Source organism: Otolemur garnettii, unplaced genomic scaffold (assembly GCF_000181295.1).
Source record: "Otolemur garnettii isolate 467f Iridium unplaced genomic scaffold, OtoGar3 scaffold00002, whole genome shotgun sequence".
In the NCBI taxonomy this organism is placed as follows: Eukaryota; Metazoa; Chordata; class Mammalia; order Primates; family Galagidae; genus Otolemur; species Otolemur garnettii.
In genome coordinates, this window is record NW_003852397.1 from 14,584,547 (window position 1) to 14,601,843 (window position 17,297).

Genomic DNA, 17,297 nt, shown 5'->3' on the forward strand with positions numbered 1-17,297 from the left:
GCCTCCACCTCCCAAGTAGCTAGGACCACAGGTGCCCGCCACAATGCCTCGCTATTTTTTGGTTGCAGCCGTCATTGTTGTTTGGTGGGTCCGGGCTGGGGATTCGAACCTGCCACCTTAGGTGTACGTGGCTGGCGCCTTAGCCGGTTGAGCTATAGGCGCCGAGCCCTTTAGGTGTCTCTTAAAGGCAGCATACAGTTGGATCTTGCTTTGTTTATTCCACTGGACAATCTCTTTCTTTCATTGGCATGGTTAGACCATTTTAATGTGGTCATTGCTGGGATTAGGTTAAAGTCAATCATCTTGCTTTTTGTTTTTTGTATGTCTCATCTCTCCTGTGTTCCCTTTTCCATCTTTTTGCTTTCTTTTGGATTGAATACTTTTTATGATTCTATTTTATCTCATTGTTGGCTTATTGGCTATAATTCTTTGTTATTTTAGTGGCTACTTTAGCGCCACTAAGTCTTTAATTTATCATATGCTACTTTTAAGGGCTGCTATACTATAAATGTTATGTAACATTTCTTGATACAGTTTTTCTTGCTGCCTAAAGATTTTTCATTAACTTTGCTTACAGTGTGGGAAAAAAAAAAAAAAAGAATAGAACTTTCTAATTCATCTTTAAACAATGTCTCCTTTTTACTGTTATTCTAGAATGTATATTTGCATAAATGTGTTTGTTCCAATTAGCTTTGTTGAATAGGCTTTAGTTTAAAAAATGAGGCTTAAGGGTGGCACCTGTGGCTCAAAGGAGTAGGGTGCTGGCCCCGTATGCCGGAGTTGGTGGGTTCAAACCCAGCCCTGGCCAAAAACTGCAAAAAAAAAAAAAAAAAAAGGCTTAAATTTAGCTATTCAAAAGTCCTTATGAAATTAGAGAATTTGTAAGATTAAGTATGGTTACTTAGCTTAGTATTCAATATTTTTACGGGTAGCCGGGTGTAGTAGTTGATGCCTGGAACCTTAGCATGCTGGGAGGCTGAGGTGGGTAGATCCTTTGAGCTTAGGAGTTTAAGACCAGCCTGAGCAAAAACTATGGCACTGTACCAGGGCGACAGAGTAAGACTCTGTCTCAAAAAAAACAAAAAGATATTTTTACTGGCCACAAAAATTGTAGGTTGACAGGGCTGTTTTCTTTCTTCAGTATATTAAAGATATTGGTCCACTTTCTTCTTTCTTTTACTGTTTCCAATGAGAAATCTGTTATTTTTATCTTGGTTTGTCTGTATAGATCATCTTCCCCACCAGTTCCTTTGAACATTTTCTCTTTATCGCCTGTTTGAACAGTTTATGATTTGACTTGATGTATTTTTTTCATACTTCTTATACTTGAATTTTTTTAGTCTGTCACATTATAGTTTTCATCAAATTTGAAAACTATTTTGACTTTTATTTCTTAAAGTTTTTTTAATCTTTCTTCAACCCTGCTCCTTTGGGGACACGCATTGTATATATATTAGGCTACTTGACATAGTCCTATAGAACTTATTAATACTCTGTTGAAATTTTTGGACTCTTTTCTTCTCCTCTATATTTCTGTGCCTACAAGTTTACTAATCTTCTGTAATATCTAATCTGCTGTCAATTCTATCCAACTTTTTTTTTTTTTTTTGAGACAGAGTCTCAAGCTGTTGCCCTGGGTAGAGTCCTGTGGTATCACAGCTCACAGCAACCTCCAACTCTTGGGCTTAAGCAGTTCTCTTGCCTCAACCTCCCAAGTAGCTGGGACCACAGGCACTTGCCACAACGCCCAGCTATTTACTGGTTGCAGCTGTTATTGTTGTTTGGCGGGCATGGGCTGGGTTCAAACCCACCAGCTCCGGTGTATGTGGCTGACACCCTAGCCACTTGTGCTACAGGTGCTGAGCCCTATCCAACGTTTTTTACATCTCAGCCATTATAGTTTTCATCTCTAGAAGTTATATTTGGGTCTTTTAAAATACATTGTCTTAGTTCCTCGTCCAGGAAATCATTCTCAGCTGGGAAGCCAGTTTGTTACTCTTTGTCTCCTCCCTTTTGAACATGGAGTGGATTAAAGCAGCGTCCTGGGCACCTACAGAAAAGTGGTGGCTTCTTGAGCCCCCAGGAAGGTAGTTGGTCCCCTGCTACACAAACACACACACACACACACACACACACACTAATTATTCATCACTTTCATTAAGGAAAGCTGAAAATACGTATGCAGTAGAGAATCCAGTTTGTGTGCGCCCAACTCCCACATGGCAAAAACAAATTGGAGAATTCTTCAGGCTGTCCTCTAAAGATTCTGAAAAAGAGAATCAGATTTTTGAAAAGGAAGGATTCAGTGGCTCAGGAAAAGCAAAGAGAAAATTATGTCCTTTGCAACCTGATCACACTCATGAAGAAAAAAAAGAATAGAACTTTCTAATTCATCTTTAAACAATGTCTCCTTTTTCTGTTATTCTAGAATGTAAATTTGCATAAATGCGTTTATTCCAATTTGTTGAATAGGCATTTAGTTTAAAAAATGAGGCTTAAATTTAGCTATTCAAAAGTCCTTATGAAATTAGAGAATTTGTAAGATTAATTGTGGTTACTTAGCTTAGTATTCAATATAGTACAATATTTGGTTTCTTTTATACCAAATTAAGCTTCTTTTTTCGCACTAAAATCAAATCATAGCATTGTGTTCTAATTACAAGTTTGTTGTATTTAAGATTTGCTTAAATCTTTCTACTGTGCCATCTTTATTGCCATTCGATTATTGGAATAGTACCATATTTTCATTCCTTATATTTGTTTTAAAAAGCAGTTAGATTTTTGCACATTAAAAAAATTTAATATTAATTAAACTTAAGCTCTATCCTTTTTCAGAAAAGGGGCCAAAAATGCAATGTTGAAAAAATTTGGAGGGATATCTTTTCTTTAGAAAAATTTAAGGATAATTGTGTCCTGAGGGTTTAAATATTCAATAATAGAAACTTTATAACAATAATAACATAAAGTAACGTAGAACCAGAAAGGAAGAGTCCATAGACTTCACTAAAAGAGAAGAATTTTCTTAGAATGTGCATGTTATTCATTATAAAATAGCATCCTTTGTGCTTATACTTTTAAACTTGGAAATCAATAAAACATGAAAGGCAAATCATGCCACAAACATACAGCTATGTCTAAAGTTCTTAGAGCTAACATTACTACATTTTCCAAAATAACCAGTGGTATGATTGAAGAGGTGAGTATACTATCACATGTTAACTAATATTCTTCCCTAATCACATTTTTTGCTGACAGCCTGTTGTCAAAAATTGTTTTAAAAGGCATGTTTTTCTGAAATTTGTAATAAATGTTTATTTTTACAATTAGAAAAAGATAAAATATACTTCCCTTTATGTCTCAACACATTTGTCTACCACTTAATCTTTCATAATGTTAATTATGTAGTTTTTAATCATTTGTTTTGTTTTATTTCTGGAAATTTTTAGTTGTGTATTTACAATTTTTTTATAGTAGTGGCTTGTACCTGTAATCCTAGCACTCTGGGAGGCTGAGGCTGGTGGATTACTTGAGCTAAGGAGCTCAAGACCAGCCTGAGCAAGAGCGAGATGGCTCTCAAGAGTGAGACAGAAAAGCTAGCTGGGTGTTATGGCAGGCGCAACTTGTCCCGGGTACTTGGGAGGCTGAGGCAAGAGGATCACTTGAGGTTGCTGTGCGCGATGACGCTATGGCATTCTACTCAGTGCTGATCTTTGGTCTGATTATCTACAGCCAGGTCTTAGTGTTAAAACATGACTGCCAGGGACCAATCCTGTGGATCAAGGAGTTTTTGTAGGGGGAGTGTGTGGAGAGAACACAGGTGTCAATGACTCATTGGCTGGCCCCAGGAGCCTCAGGTGCCTGTAATTTTGCAGTGTCTACATACCTACCTAATACTGGGATTTCTCTTGCATAACTCATTTTATTGAATACCTGAAATTGAGCAAATTACAGAACAAATGTTTTTATTACTAAAATGCCTTTTTTTTTTTGGTAGAGAGGTAGAGAAGGGTATCTTGCTATGTTGCCCAGGCTAGTCTTGAACTCCTGGCCTCAAGCAATCTTCCTACCTCAGATTACCCAGGTACTGGGATTACAGGCTCGTACCACTGTGCAGGGCCCACGAGAGCAGTTTTAAGCCTCTTACAATTGCTAGACTGATCTTTGTGGGTGGATATCACATCTGATGCATGCCCCGCTGTCACTCAATCACAGTCAAAAGGAGGATGAATTTCCCCTATTTTCTGATAATATTCTTTCAACATGAATTGTGGTCCTATTTTTAAATTATTAGCAGAAAAAAATGGTTCCACATCAACTACAAATTTGTTTTTCTTTTTCTTTTTTTTCTAAGGGATAGTCTGGCTCTGTCACTCAAGCTGTAGTGCAGTACATAATCATAGATAACTGTAACTTAGAACTCAAATGATCCTCTTGCCTCAGCCTCCTGATTAGCTGAGACCATAGGCACATGCCACCAAGCCCAGCCTACAAATGTGTTTTGAACAATAACTGGTACATAATAGTTATTCAATAAAGTTATTAAATGAAAAATGAAATCAGTGATCTGTCCACAATATGTAATGTTTGTAACTGGCACACAGCAAATTTAATTTTAGTTTTCTGGAAGGACATTTTGCAGCAAAGTCACACACCAGGAAGTCACATAGCTCCGAACAGAAGCTTCCAGAGCATATACTAGGCTATTCTTTGGCCATGGTGGATGATACCAATGGCTGCTTTGAAAATGGTCCAGCCAACATTGTTTCTGCTATGTTTTATGACACAGAGCTCTGGAAATCCAGTAAGGAATGATTTTTAAAACTAAAATAGATTCAATTAGAAGGAGCTTTCTGAAAAAAGCATTTGTAATGCTTGAAATGGTCAGGGGAGATGGCTGTAACATAGGTTATCTTAGATTTCCTAACTTGATGTCACTTCTACTATTTCCAGAACATATGGTTCTATCATCAGAATTATAAAATAGCAACAGTACAGACATTATCATTAATGACTTCCCAGATTGCAACCTCTAACTGCTAGCCAAAAGCCTCGAATGTTAAGGACGCTTACTCAAGGGACTTTTCTTTTTTTTTTTTTTTTTTTTATTTTATTGGATATTTTCAAGGGACTTTTCACACCTTCATCCTCAGGTCTGTTCTTGGATCAAGTTACACCACTAGATAGATACTACTTAGTAGCCTGGCACTATTAAACCTTCTGAGTGTTCATGGGCTCGACTTCCCCTTTTATCAAATATTACTTCAAGGAAAGAGCTTTGCAAAATTTACCTGTTTTTACTGTAAAAATAATGGAGAACACCAATCACGAAATTGTCTAGATATCACCTACAAAAAAGTTCTGTATGAGGAATTCCTTTTAGAATTCAGGATGAAGAATGCTTTTTCTCCTGAGAATTCTTCCTCTTTTCTGGTAGTAAGAGCCATGTACCATCCATCTTCCACCCTAGCTCAGAGACCCTCTCAGGGCAAACATGCAACTGGAAGCCGTGGTGTGTCGGCCTTCCATGGCCTTCCACGACCTATTTGTCTTCTTTCCATCAGTCCTGACTTTCCACAATGATCTAATTAGGAGCTTCAATAAAAATATACATTTTTATTGTCTTTCTATTCCCTTCTAATCCTTTCTGAATGAAGTAGGTGTATCTATAATCTTAATGTGTATGTGTATACATATAAATGGCAATGAATTTAAAGTTTAAAAGAATTTATGTATGGTGTATGTACAACACACATGTGCACCAACCATGGACACATACACATGGCGTTAGTGTCTCTCTTACAGGCCTATTTCATTCAATTCGTCCAAAACTTGGTAGCACTCAGGCATTGTACTAGTACAGAAAGCTAAGAGATAAATTGTAAGGTAATTGACTTCAAGACCATTTGCGGAGACAAAAAACAAGGCTTTGCTCCTATATTACTTTTTAACGAGGCCAACCCAGAGCACGCTATTTATACCGCATCGTGTCCAGCCCAGCCCATCCGACCACGTGTTTCTTTTTCCAACAGTACTTAGCACTTTCCAATATTCAGTGTATTATGTTGTTTATTTCACTTGCTTCTAGTCTAAGTTTCATGAGGACAAGAATACACTGGTATTTTGTTCAATGATATCTATGTTCCTTCCAGCATTACCTTAAATAATGCCTGGCATTTAGTATTTGTTGAATAAATGAATGTTTGTAAAGTAAGTGAGTGTACCTAGGAAGGAAATACTCTAATTCAGTGTGAAGGAATGAAAAAACCCTTCACAGAGGAGGGGACAAGTGAGTTCATTAGGGGACAACTGTGTCCTTGAGGCACAAACCTAAAATGCTCAGACATAAGAAGGGTAAATAAATACGTTGGCAGTGCTAAAGATGGAAGCCCTAAGTTGGTGTGTACGTGGCATTCTCCTGGCATCTGAGGTAATCCCAAAGCCACTGTTCTCTATCTCTCTGACTATACCTTCCAAACATTTTTTATTCAGATATGAGGACTTAATTTAAAATACACTGAGGTATCAAACAGTAGAACATTCACACAGAAAATGGCATCAGGAAAAAAGCAAAAGGAATGTATCTTAGCAGTGTTTCAACTTAAATAATTTATAAGTATAACAATTTATAATATAATTTACATATTGTTTATTCAGAAACCAATGCAGGGTCACTCCACTACTTAAGTCCTTTTGTTTTTATTGTGGTAAAATATACATTACATAAAATTTACCATTTTAACCATTTTTAAATATACAATTCAGTGACAGTAAGTTCATAGACAATGTTGTGCAAACCCCATCACAACTATACATCTCCAGAACTTTTTAAATCATTCCAAACAGAAACTCTGTAGCCATTAAACAGATCCGACTAATCATTCCCAAATTCAATGTCAAACAACTCCCTTATATCCTCTCTTCAGCCCTTTGTTTATTCTACTTTCTGTCTTTAAGAATTTGCCTATTCTAGGTACGTCACATAAGTGGAATCATATTTGTCCTGTTATCTTATATCGATCAGCATAATGTTTTCAAGGTTCATCTATATTGTAGCATGTTTCAGAATTTCATTCCTTTTTAAGGCTAATATTCCACATATGCATATACCACATTCTGTTTTTCCATTTGTAGGCTGACTGATAGTTGTGTTGTTTCCACCTTTGGGCCACTGTGAATAATGATTAGTATAAAAGTATCTGAGTCTTTGTTTCAATTCTGCTTTAGGGCGTATAACTATAAGTAGATTAGCTGGATCATATGGTAATTCTATGTTCTGCTCTTTGAAGAGCTGCCAAACTGTTTTCCACGGTAACTTCATCATTTAATATCCCCACAAAGGCTCCAATTTCTCCACATCCTTGGCAACACTTGTTACTTGTTTTTTATTTTGTTTTTTATAAAAGCCATCCTAATAGGTGGAAAGTAGTATCATGTCTCATTGTGCTTTTGACTTATGTTTCCATAATAACTAGTGATGTTGAACTTTTTTTTTCATGAGCTTATTGGCTATTTGTATATCTTCTTTAGAGAAGTTGTTCAAGTCCTTTGTGCACTTTTAAATTGTTTCTTTTTGCTAAGTTTTAGAAATCTTTATATATTCTGCATGTTAATCTCCTATCAAATATATGCTTCGCAAATATTTTCCCATTTTGTAGGCTGTCTTTTTACTCTGCTGATACTGTCCTTTGATGCAGATGAATTTTAAATTTTTATAAAGACCAATTTTTTTTTGTTTGTTGACTGTGCTTTTGGTGTCAGATCCAACAAATTGTTCCCAAATTCAATGTCGCATGGGTTTTAACCCATGTTTACTTCTAAGAATTTTATAGCTCTTGTGTTCAGGTCTCTAATCATTTTGAATTAATTTTTGTATATAAAGTAAAGGTCCAACTTCATTCTTTCACATGTGGATATCCAGTTTTCCCAACACTATTTATCAAAAATTATTCCCATTTGAATAATCTTATCACCCTTGTCAAAAATTACTTGACCGTATACATAAAAGGTTATTTCCTGGCTATTTCAAACAGATTTTGACTGTTAATAAAAGTAAATTAAAATTATATTTTTAAAATTAAAAACCGGCTGGGTGGCTCATGCTTGCAATCCTAGTACTTTGAGAGGCCAAGGTGGGAGGATTGCTTGAGCAGGAGTTCAAGACCAGCCATACCAATAAGATCTTGGTATGAGTTAGTTAAAATTTTTAATAACTCTTTAAAGAGTTATTAAAAAATTAGCCGAGTATGGTGGCATGTACCTTCAGTCTCAGCTACTTGGGAGGCTAACAAACAAGGCTTGCTTAATTTATACTATAAGGGTACATGTGAATCTCTCTAAATGTAGAATATAAATGTCTTAACACAATAACTAAGATAATGACATGAAGGCTATATAGCCAGTTGGATGAAAGTATTTCAAATTGTATATAGCAACAGCACTATGTACCCCATGATAGCATTAATGTACACAGATATGATTTAATTAAAAAAAAAAAAGGCTTAAGTAAGCCCAGGAGTTTGAGGTTGCAGTGAGCTATGTTGATGCCATTGCACTCTAGCCCAGTCAACAGATATTACTAATATCTTTTTATCATCATTTCTCTGAAAAAACTTCTGCTTTTCTGACATCCATCTTTCTGTTGTATAATACTTTACTTACCTAACAACATCCTAATCCTGGTTAAGTCCAACTATCCACTGTTTACAACTTTGCACCCTAGTAGCTGAAAATGGCCCCAAACCACAATCATGCTGATGGGTTTGAATATGTAGTCTCTGACCTCAGTTCTTGCTTGACGGTCCTTTTCCATTTCTCTAACGTATTTGTTCTTCTACTTTCCAAGACAACTATTTTCTCACTCATAGCAATTTATACTTTTCTAAAGACCTTATAAAAGATCTCATATTATCCTTAAGGACGGTAAAGTAGAGGGTCTCATTTTGTTAGACAGTCCAGAAGATTGAGTCGCAGAGGTTAAGATATTTGTTGATGGCAGAGCCAGTGCTAGGGGGCCTTGCAGGCAGGAGCTTCTTCGTACTGGAGGTATTAAAGTTCAGCCAGGCTAGGCACACTGGCTCACACCTGTAATCCTAACACTCTGGGAGGCTGAGGTGGTGGATCCTTTGAGGTCAGGAGTTTGAGACCAGCCTGAGCCAAGAATGAGAACCTGTCTCTATTAAAAACAGAAAACTAGCTGGGCATCATGGTGGGTACCTGTAGTCCTAGCTACTGAGGAGGCTGAGCCAAGAAGACTGCTCAAGCCCAAGAGTTTGAGGTTGCTGTGAGGTGAGCTGTGGTGATGCCATGGCACTCTATCCAGGATGACACAGTCAGACTGTTTTGATAAATAAATAAATAAATCCATCTGGCTTTTTATATCAAAATAAACGTCTTGCTAAAACTTTATTTTTCTTCACAATCTTAACGATATATACCTTCTTTGATCATCCCTTTAATATTATATATAACCCCAATGACAGTTGAAGGTTATAAAATTTTTGCATATCTGTTGTTCTGCCTGTCCTTTTAAACTCTTTCTCTAACATAAAAACATGTAAAGTCTCCTAAAGACACAAACAAAACCCACCTTGACCCTGAACACCAGTTTACCATTCAATTTCTCTTTCCCTTTCCCTGTACGTAGTATGGCTAAGTTTCTTCAAAGAGAGGTTTTTACTTACACGTCAACTTCCTCAAATTCCATTTATTTCTTTCCTGGAGTCTGGCTTTTGCTGCCACCATTAACCTGAGTCTGCTCTTGCTAAGACCGTCTTGTAATTGTTAGTGCAATAGACACTTCATTTCCCCCTTTCCTGATACCTGTAGCTCTTGATATTGTTGGCTGGCTGCTCTCTTTGAAACTTTCTTCTGCCGGAACATCATGCTTTTAACTTGAATCTACAACTCCGCTTCTCATTTTCACTCAAGCCCTGCCTGCCCCTTCAACGATGGTGTCTCCCAAAGTTCATTCAAGACCTCATTCCATGTTGCTCTCACCCACACCTGTGGCTTCTTCTCTCATGCCACATTTTCAAAATATCTTCAGCTCAGATTTTCTTCTCTCACTTACTGATCCTGGTGTTTAGCTATCTATTGATTATTCCAGAGAAACTTTAAATCCAACATTATCTGAAACTTCTTCTTTTGTCTATACTTTGGTATCTTTCTGTTCCATGTATAAACATCACCAGCTCCCACCAAATCATTATATTTACTATCTATCTCCTCATCTCCGTTCCCATTAAAAATGCAAAAACTGTGGTGGGGCCAGGTCAGCATGGTGGCTCACGTCTGTAATCCCCGCACTTTGAGAGTCTGAGGCAGGAAGATCACTTGAGGTCTTTGTTGGGCATTTTAGCAAGACCCTGTCTCTACAAAAAAGATTTAAAGATGAGCTGGGCATGGTGGTGTGCACCTGTAATCCTAGCTCCTCAGGAGGCTGAAACAGGAGGACCACTTGAGCCCAGCAGTTTGAGGCTGCCCTGGTCTGTCTGGTAATACCACTCATCTTTCAATATTATATTTGGATACTCCTTGTATGTCACGTTTTCCTTTTCAACACATTGAGCTAATTACTCCCTCCTCTCTGCTCCCATTGTATCCTCCATAAATTTCTCTTGTAAATCTTCTAATATTGCTGTAAGAAAAGCACGGTTCTGGACTGTGTCAGCAGTTGTCCAGCCCCTTGAGGACAGGTGTTCACCATCTTCATTTGCTTATAGCTAGCACAGTCACCTGCACGAGTGCTAATACACAGATCCTTGGTAAATGTCCAAATTATGAAATATGTATTAACTAGTGCAAGAATATGTGCTTATAACAATAATTATTTTTGGATAAGCACTAACTAATCATTTTTCTTAGAAAATTCAATCTTGTGTTTGTTTCAGTAGCATATATTCTGAAATTAGAAAATTCAATCTTTTACTTAAAGGAAAACAACGTCAAGCAAATATTCCGCCAAAAAACTTCTTAGGATAATTTGCCAACTCATGTAATGAGTATCATTACATGAGTTGGCAAATTATATACTCATGTAATGATTTATTCCTTGAGGATTTATAAAGATTAAATAATCCTTACACTGCTCCTTAGCACAGTGCCTAATACATAGTAATTACTGAAGAAGTTTGTGTTTAACATTATTATAATTTTATATATGAACTAAAATGAAATCCTAACTCTCTCTCTCCTGCCAAGTGAACGACCCTCTCTTGGCCCAGGGAACCCCAGAAAAGCCTTAAATTGAGTTCCTGGCCAGGAAAGGAAGGGATACTTCAGATAATAAGATACTGAATTATTAACGAAATATAAGCCCATGCAGGGCAATATAAGTCACCTGCAGACCATCAATTTGGTTAACAGAACACTTGAGTTTGTATATTGTGGCTAATCTTTGATCAGCAAACTTCCTTATCTTGAAACATTTCAAGTCTTTAGATAAAGCTTTATTTCTTTAATCAATTACAAATCAAAAATCTTTAAACTCACCTATAACCTCTAAGTCCTCACATCCAACCATTTCACCTTTTCAGAACAAAACAATACATTTATTTATCATTTTACCAGCAAGTCCTGTCTTTCTAAATGTATAAAACCAAACTGTAATGCAACCACCACTTCAGGGATCACTTGCTCAAGACTTGTTGAGTTTAGCTGCCCAGGTTGGGGTCGCATGTATATGACTCAGAATAAACATCTTTAAATTTACTTTTTTAGAATTTGGGTTATTCCCACTTAAAACATATTTGCATTTATCCAGTTCACTCAGATTCTTCTAAAAATCTACCTTGTTCAATCAACTAAGTTTGGTTCTCTTAGAACTGGATGCACTCCCTCTGACTGCCAAGACTGATCAAAGCTTAAAGAAATGAAAGGTCTCATTAACATGTGATGGTGATTAGTTGGATTCATGTATCAATACTAAATTGCCTACTCAGAAAACCAACAAACTGGCTTTTAAGACAAAACAGCATTGACAATTCACTCTTTTCCCAGTAACTCTGGGCCATAAAACACAACATTAATTATAGATACTAAATGTACTAAAAGTTTTAGATCTCAATTATTGGCATAAAAAAACTTTTATAAGTCAATAGTATTTTATATACTTGAAAGTCCACAATTAACACATGTGCTTTCATTTTAACATCGTAAATTTAGAAAAAATGTTAAAATTATATATTGTAAGGGAACAAGTTAATAATTTATATTTCCCTATCCTGATTTTGTTACGATTATTGAAGTCAAATAATTTGATTTAATAGGATTACTAATGCAGTAAAACTTTTTTTGTTGGCAAGTTATTACCTGGAATTAAAAAGTATTTAAAAACGAAAGCAAACTTATTAGAAAAAAATGAAAAGAGTTCCTGTTTGTTCTAACAAAATTTATTATGCAGTAATTACAAAGGTTAAAGACTCTTCCATCTCAAATAAAAATAACTGTTATAATTACACACATAATATAGTACCTTATAGAGCGATTCCAATAATTATCACAGGAAATAAACAGTGCATTTTCAAATTGGAGAGACAAATACTTTCTCATTCACAGTGTTTGACTAGGAACGCCTGTCACATGGTGCTTTGTAGAAAGTCATGCTCTTAGTAACAGTCCACACAGAGCTGTGCCAACACAGTTCTTTCAGAATGTGAAGTATCGGGCAAACCACTCCTGGCGCTGAGGATCTGGAGAAGCCACGGGGGAAGCTTCACTCTGAGGAGGACTGAATTCATAAAAAGAGAGACATGGAACCCGGCATTAAGTGGTTTTGCAAAATTCAGGGAAAAACACAAAAAACATCATTGTAGAGTACCACATTAGGCTCCCCATGTTTTCAAGATTTGCTACCCTTCTCTGCTAGAATCAGTTCTCCACTCCATGAAAGCATGAGAGTGCATCAGCAGCTCAGATGGAGTCAGCTAAGTAAGAGCCACATCACAACAATTACGAAAATAAGAAACAATTTGGAAAAAGAATGTCACCTTCTTTGAATAAAAAAAACTTAGTAGGAATTGTGGAAAATAAGAGAATAAGATAATATTCCTCTTTCAGCACCTTTTGCTCCCTTTTAATTAAAATTTCAAAAATCTGACACAAGCATTTGATTCTTATAGAGTGTCCTTAAATATAACCAAATTAAGTAACTAACTCAAGGTATAATGTTTTTAACTATGTGCATATTTATATTAAACTTTCAATTCTATAATCACAATTCCATGATCAATACTCCAGGCAAAGGAGTACATTAAAAATCCAATTTCCTATCTTCACAGTTATTTAGTTTGTACTTATCTTAATTTTAACTAAAGATTCTTTGGGCTACTTGAGAAAATAAAAGAATCCCTACCGTCTTTGGGGAAAATTACAAGGCACGCAACAATGTGTAATGGAAACTCCAGTAGTCATGTTCCTTGAGCTCATGCACATGCATCTTACTGATACCTGAACATACCCATGCACAAGGGAAAATAAGCAACACAAAATATTTAGCAGGAGACACATTCACAAGTGTATTTGACTATTGTTCATTCTTGCTATTTTTTTACTATGTAAAGTAGTCATTAAGTATGTCATTAATCACTCAGCCACCCCCCCAAATAAAAACTGCCTACTTCTAAGACTATTACTCGTGGCACTGCTAAGATCTAATGAGAATAAGAAAAAAAAATTTAAAACAGCAAAAAATCTAATAGTAGGGTGAACATAAAACAACAGTATTTTCTGACTTTACTGGCTAAACAATGCATTTAATTGAAAATTTACTTGTTAAGACATTTAATCAAAAACACTGAGGTCACTTGAAATTGGAATGTCAATTTTGAAAATTATTTACTTTCTCTAAATTCGTTGTTTGCTTAAGTATATTATTAAGTTCCTAATGCTTACATATCTTTTATTTTGGCAGTAAGCATATGTATTTATAAGTAATCCTGGTAAACAAGAAAAGGGAAAGATAAATATGTAAGAAACAAAAACCACTTAAAATACCTTAAAGTTCTATAATAAAGATGGATTATTAATCAAAAATTGGTGACAATACCAAAAATGAACTAATTACCACAAATATTAAAATTCTAAGCATATAAATTACATTTACACCTCTTCAAGCATTTAGAAAATCGATGACAAGAAACTAGAAAAAAATCTTTTTCAACAAAGTCAACAGGGAGTTCTTCAGAGAGGTGATAAATACATTTTGAAAACACTGCACAGTAATATTTCTTTCATTAGGTTTTTAAAGTAGTGGACTTCTGCAAGGTAAGAAGGTAAATTGCTCAAGTTAAAAAAGAAAAGAAAAAACCATTGGTGAGACGGGGCTCACCTCAAAAATGTCTTGGGCTCTTTGGGTGGCAGTGGCTGTGGAAGTGGTTTGCTGCTGTTGAACTCAATATCGTGGACTGGAGAATTAGGAATGGGATCCAGGCGGTTAGGATGTCCATTGCCCACTCCACCAGATTCCAGAGCACTTAGATTGGGAACACTCACAAACCTGTTTGTTGGTGATTTATCATTCTTCTTCTTTTGCTGCATTAAAAATAATACATGTGAGGATAGTCCCTGCACACGGACAAATGAGAAAATAGGCACAGGAGAAGATAAAAATTGGGCGTGGGAAAATTTGGGAAGCTTTATGTTAAATTAAGATGTCAAAAATTAACTGGTGTTACCCAAACTGTGGTCTGGGAATCCTTGGAGGTGTTCTTTATCTACATGGAATCCTCAAAGACACACATGCTACTGGGACAGAAAAAACAAGGCAGAAGTGTTTAGGAGTGGTGTATGGGGAGGGGAGGGACGTACAGAGTGCCAAAGAGTGATGTATTCTTGGACAAAGGGGAAAAGAGAGCAGGAAAGAGCAGCTCTTGTGGATACCACAAGGTTAAGAGGGTGTAGGCTAAATTTAGGAGAAAGGGTAAAGTTAAACATAATTTTAAGAGAGGTCCATGAAATTTAACCATCTGTCAAAGGGAGGCAGTTCTTGCCTGGAAAAAAAAAAGGAATGAGAAAAAGCTTGACAACATAGTTGAAATAAATTTCACATTTCTACTTAAGAACTATAGCTGACTTAGAGAAATAATTTGGTTTTAAATTCACTGTGACATCTTTCTAAAGAGAGAAAATTAAATCGGCATAATTAAGTCTAACTTCCCAATTAACTGACAGTATTGATAATTGGCTCATTTTTTTAAGTTTTAAAGGATATAAACAGCAGTAATCAATTTTTTTACTGTTTTAATCCATCTTTAAAATTAACAGGTGAATACAGGCAGACAGGCTGGGTGTGGTGCTCACACCTGTAATCCCAACACTCTGGGAAGCCAAGGTGGGAGGATCACTTGAGGCCAGTAGTTTGAGACCAGAGCAAGAGTAAGATCCAACTCTATAAAAAACAGAAAAATTAGGTGGGCATGGTGGCACATGCCTGTAGTCCCAGTCTCTTGGGAGGCTGAGGCAGAAGGATTGCTTGAGTCCGGGAGCTTGAGGTTGCAGTGAGCTATGATCACACCACTGCACTCTTGCCCAACTGACAGAGTGAGACCCTGTCTCAAAAACAAAAAGGAAAATGAAAGATCATGTTGAATGCTTTAAGAAAAGTGAAATCAGGGAAGTTGCTCAATAGTGATGGGCTGCAGTGAGCTAGGATGATGCCTGCGACTGCACCCTAGCCCTGGGAACAGAGCAAGACCCTATCTTAGAAAAAGGCATACAGTTGCAGATTATAAAAATTTATCATCTTGCAAATCATTAACTTAGTCTCAAAAGTATTTTATTCACACCTCTAGAATTACCATAATTTTGCTATGAGGAATAAAAATTAACATGTTGTAAGATATTTAGAATATTCTCATCTTTTTCTAATTAGACATGGTAATTAAATTTGTGGAATAATTTGTAGCATAATGACTCCAGAGTTTAGGAAATGATGCAATTAATATACAAGATGTAATTTTGCCTATAAAGTAATTATCTCACTATCCAGACGTTTTCCTTTAGTCATATTCTATAACAAGAATCGCTGGCAAGAAACTTATTTCAGCATAACCAGAAAAAGAGAGAAAGATTATCTTCTTCAGAACCATTTGTGAAAAGTAAAATCTTTATTAGGAATCAAAAGTCCTTCCTTTCAAAGTTCTTAGAGATGTATCTTTTGCATTTTCTTATTCTAGTCACCAGAGGGCATAATTATACCTATCTAAGGTTTCTACTTTCAGAAATCAAAAGTATCACTGGTAAAATTCTATAGTAAATGGTTTTGTAGCCCCCAAATTTAATTATAATAAAATAAATAATAAATGAAAATATTTCTAATATATGTTGTTTTCATAAGACTCAATGTTAAGCTTTATAATTAAAAGCATATCTCATCCTAAATTGTAAATTTAAAAATGAAAACTAATTATATTCACTGATTTGGCGATATTTATTGAGAGCTTCCTATGTGCCCGGTGGTATTTAAGACTGTGGAAATACAGCTATGTGCCCAACTACTATAGTCACTGTAGTCTATAAAACATTTAAGTTTACAGTTAGGAGCACGTCAACTGGTATTGGAAGGATAAATTCAGTGTTCCTAGCAGAGAGGTTTCACAAGCTTTGAAAGCAAAATTTCTGGGTAAGGTCCTAATACAAATTAAGTCTAATGTGGAACATAATAAAATATGAATTTAAAAAACAGCTTTGGCACTGGCACTTTCATTCTTTCAACTACTGATTTTGCAAAAGATTCATAATTCTGGTAAAGCTGATAACTATAATCATTTATTATTTATTACTTGCTTTATTCACAGAATAATTTGTGGTGGCTTTTAGAGTATGTGATGAAATTTTTTAGCTGAACAAATATTTATTGAAACCCATAATGCCCAATCCACTATGATGAGACCTATGAGAAGGGAAGATAGAGTACAAGGATGTATAAGAATTAGACATGTCCATTTCAAGGATCTTCTAATTGTCCTAAGAGAGTGACAAAGTGTAAGAATAAATCATGTGCACTTTTAGAGTGGGTGGCACCTGTGGCGGCTCAAGGGAGTAGGGCACCAGCCCCATATGCCGGAGGTGGCGGGTTCAAACCCAGCCCCGGCCAAAAACTGCAAAAAAAAAAAAAAAAGCCAGGTGTTGTGGCAGGTGCCTGTAGTCCCAGCTACTTGGGAAGCTAAGACAAAAGAATCACTTAAGCACAAGAGTTTGAAGTTGCTGTGAGCTATGATGCCACGGAACTCTACCAAGGGCAATATAGTGAGACTCTGTCTCAGAAAAAAAAAAGAAAGAAAACATGATCAACCTAACCC

The 17,297-nt window shown here is 36.0% G+C and overlaps 1 protein-coding gene and 1 pseudogene across 5 annotated transcripts in view; one reads left to right on the forward strand and one right to left on the reverse strand.

Annotated features, from left to right (window-relative positions):
• Window positions 1-2,433, forward strand: part of LOC100947704 — a 4,028-nt pseudogene extending 1,595 nt beyond the window's left edge.
• A 9,944-nt stretch (window positions 2,434-12,377) lies between these two features.
• Window positions 12,378-17,297, reverse strand: part of FAM184A (family with sequence similarity 184 member A) — a 189,048-nt gene continuing 184,128 nt past the window's right edge. For all 5 annotated transcript variants that reach the window (XM_012805059.2, XM_012805056.1, XM_003781631.2 and 2 more), the window contains 2 exons: window positions 14,327-14,529; window positions 12,378-12,727 (listed from right to left, as the gene is read on the reverse strand). In XM_012805059.2, the coding sequence (XP_012660513.1) occupies window positions 12,646-12,727; window positions 14,327-14,529 (285 nt within the window). In that variant the 3' untranslated portion in view covers window positions 12,378-12,645. The remainder of the gene's footprint in view (window positions 12,728-14,326; window positions 14,530-17,297) is intronic.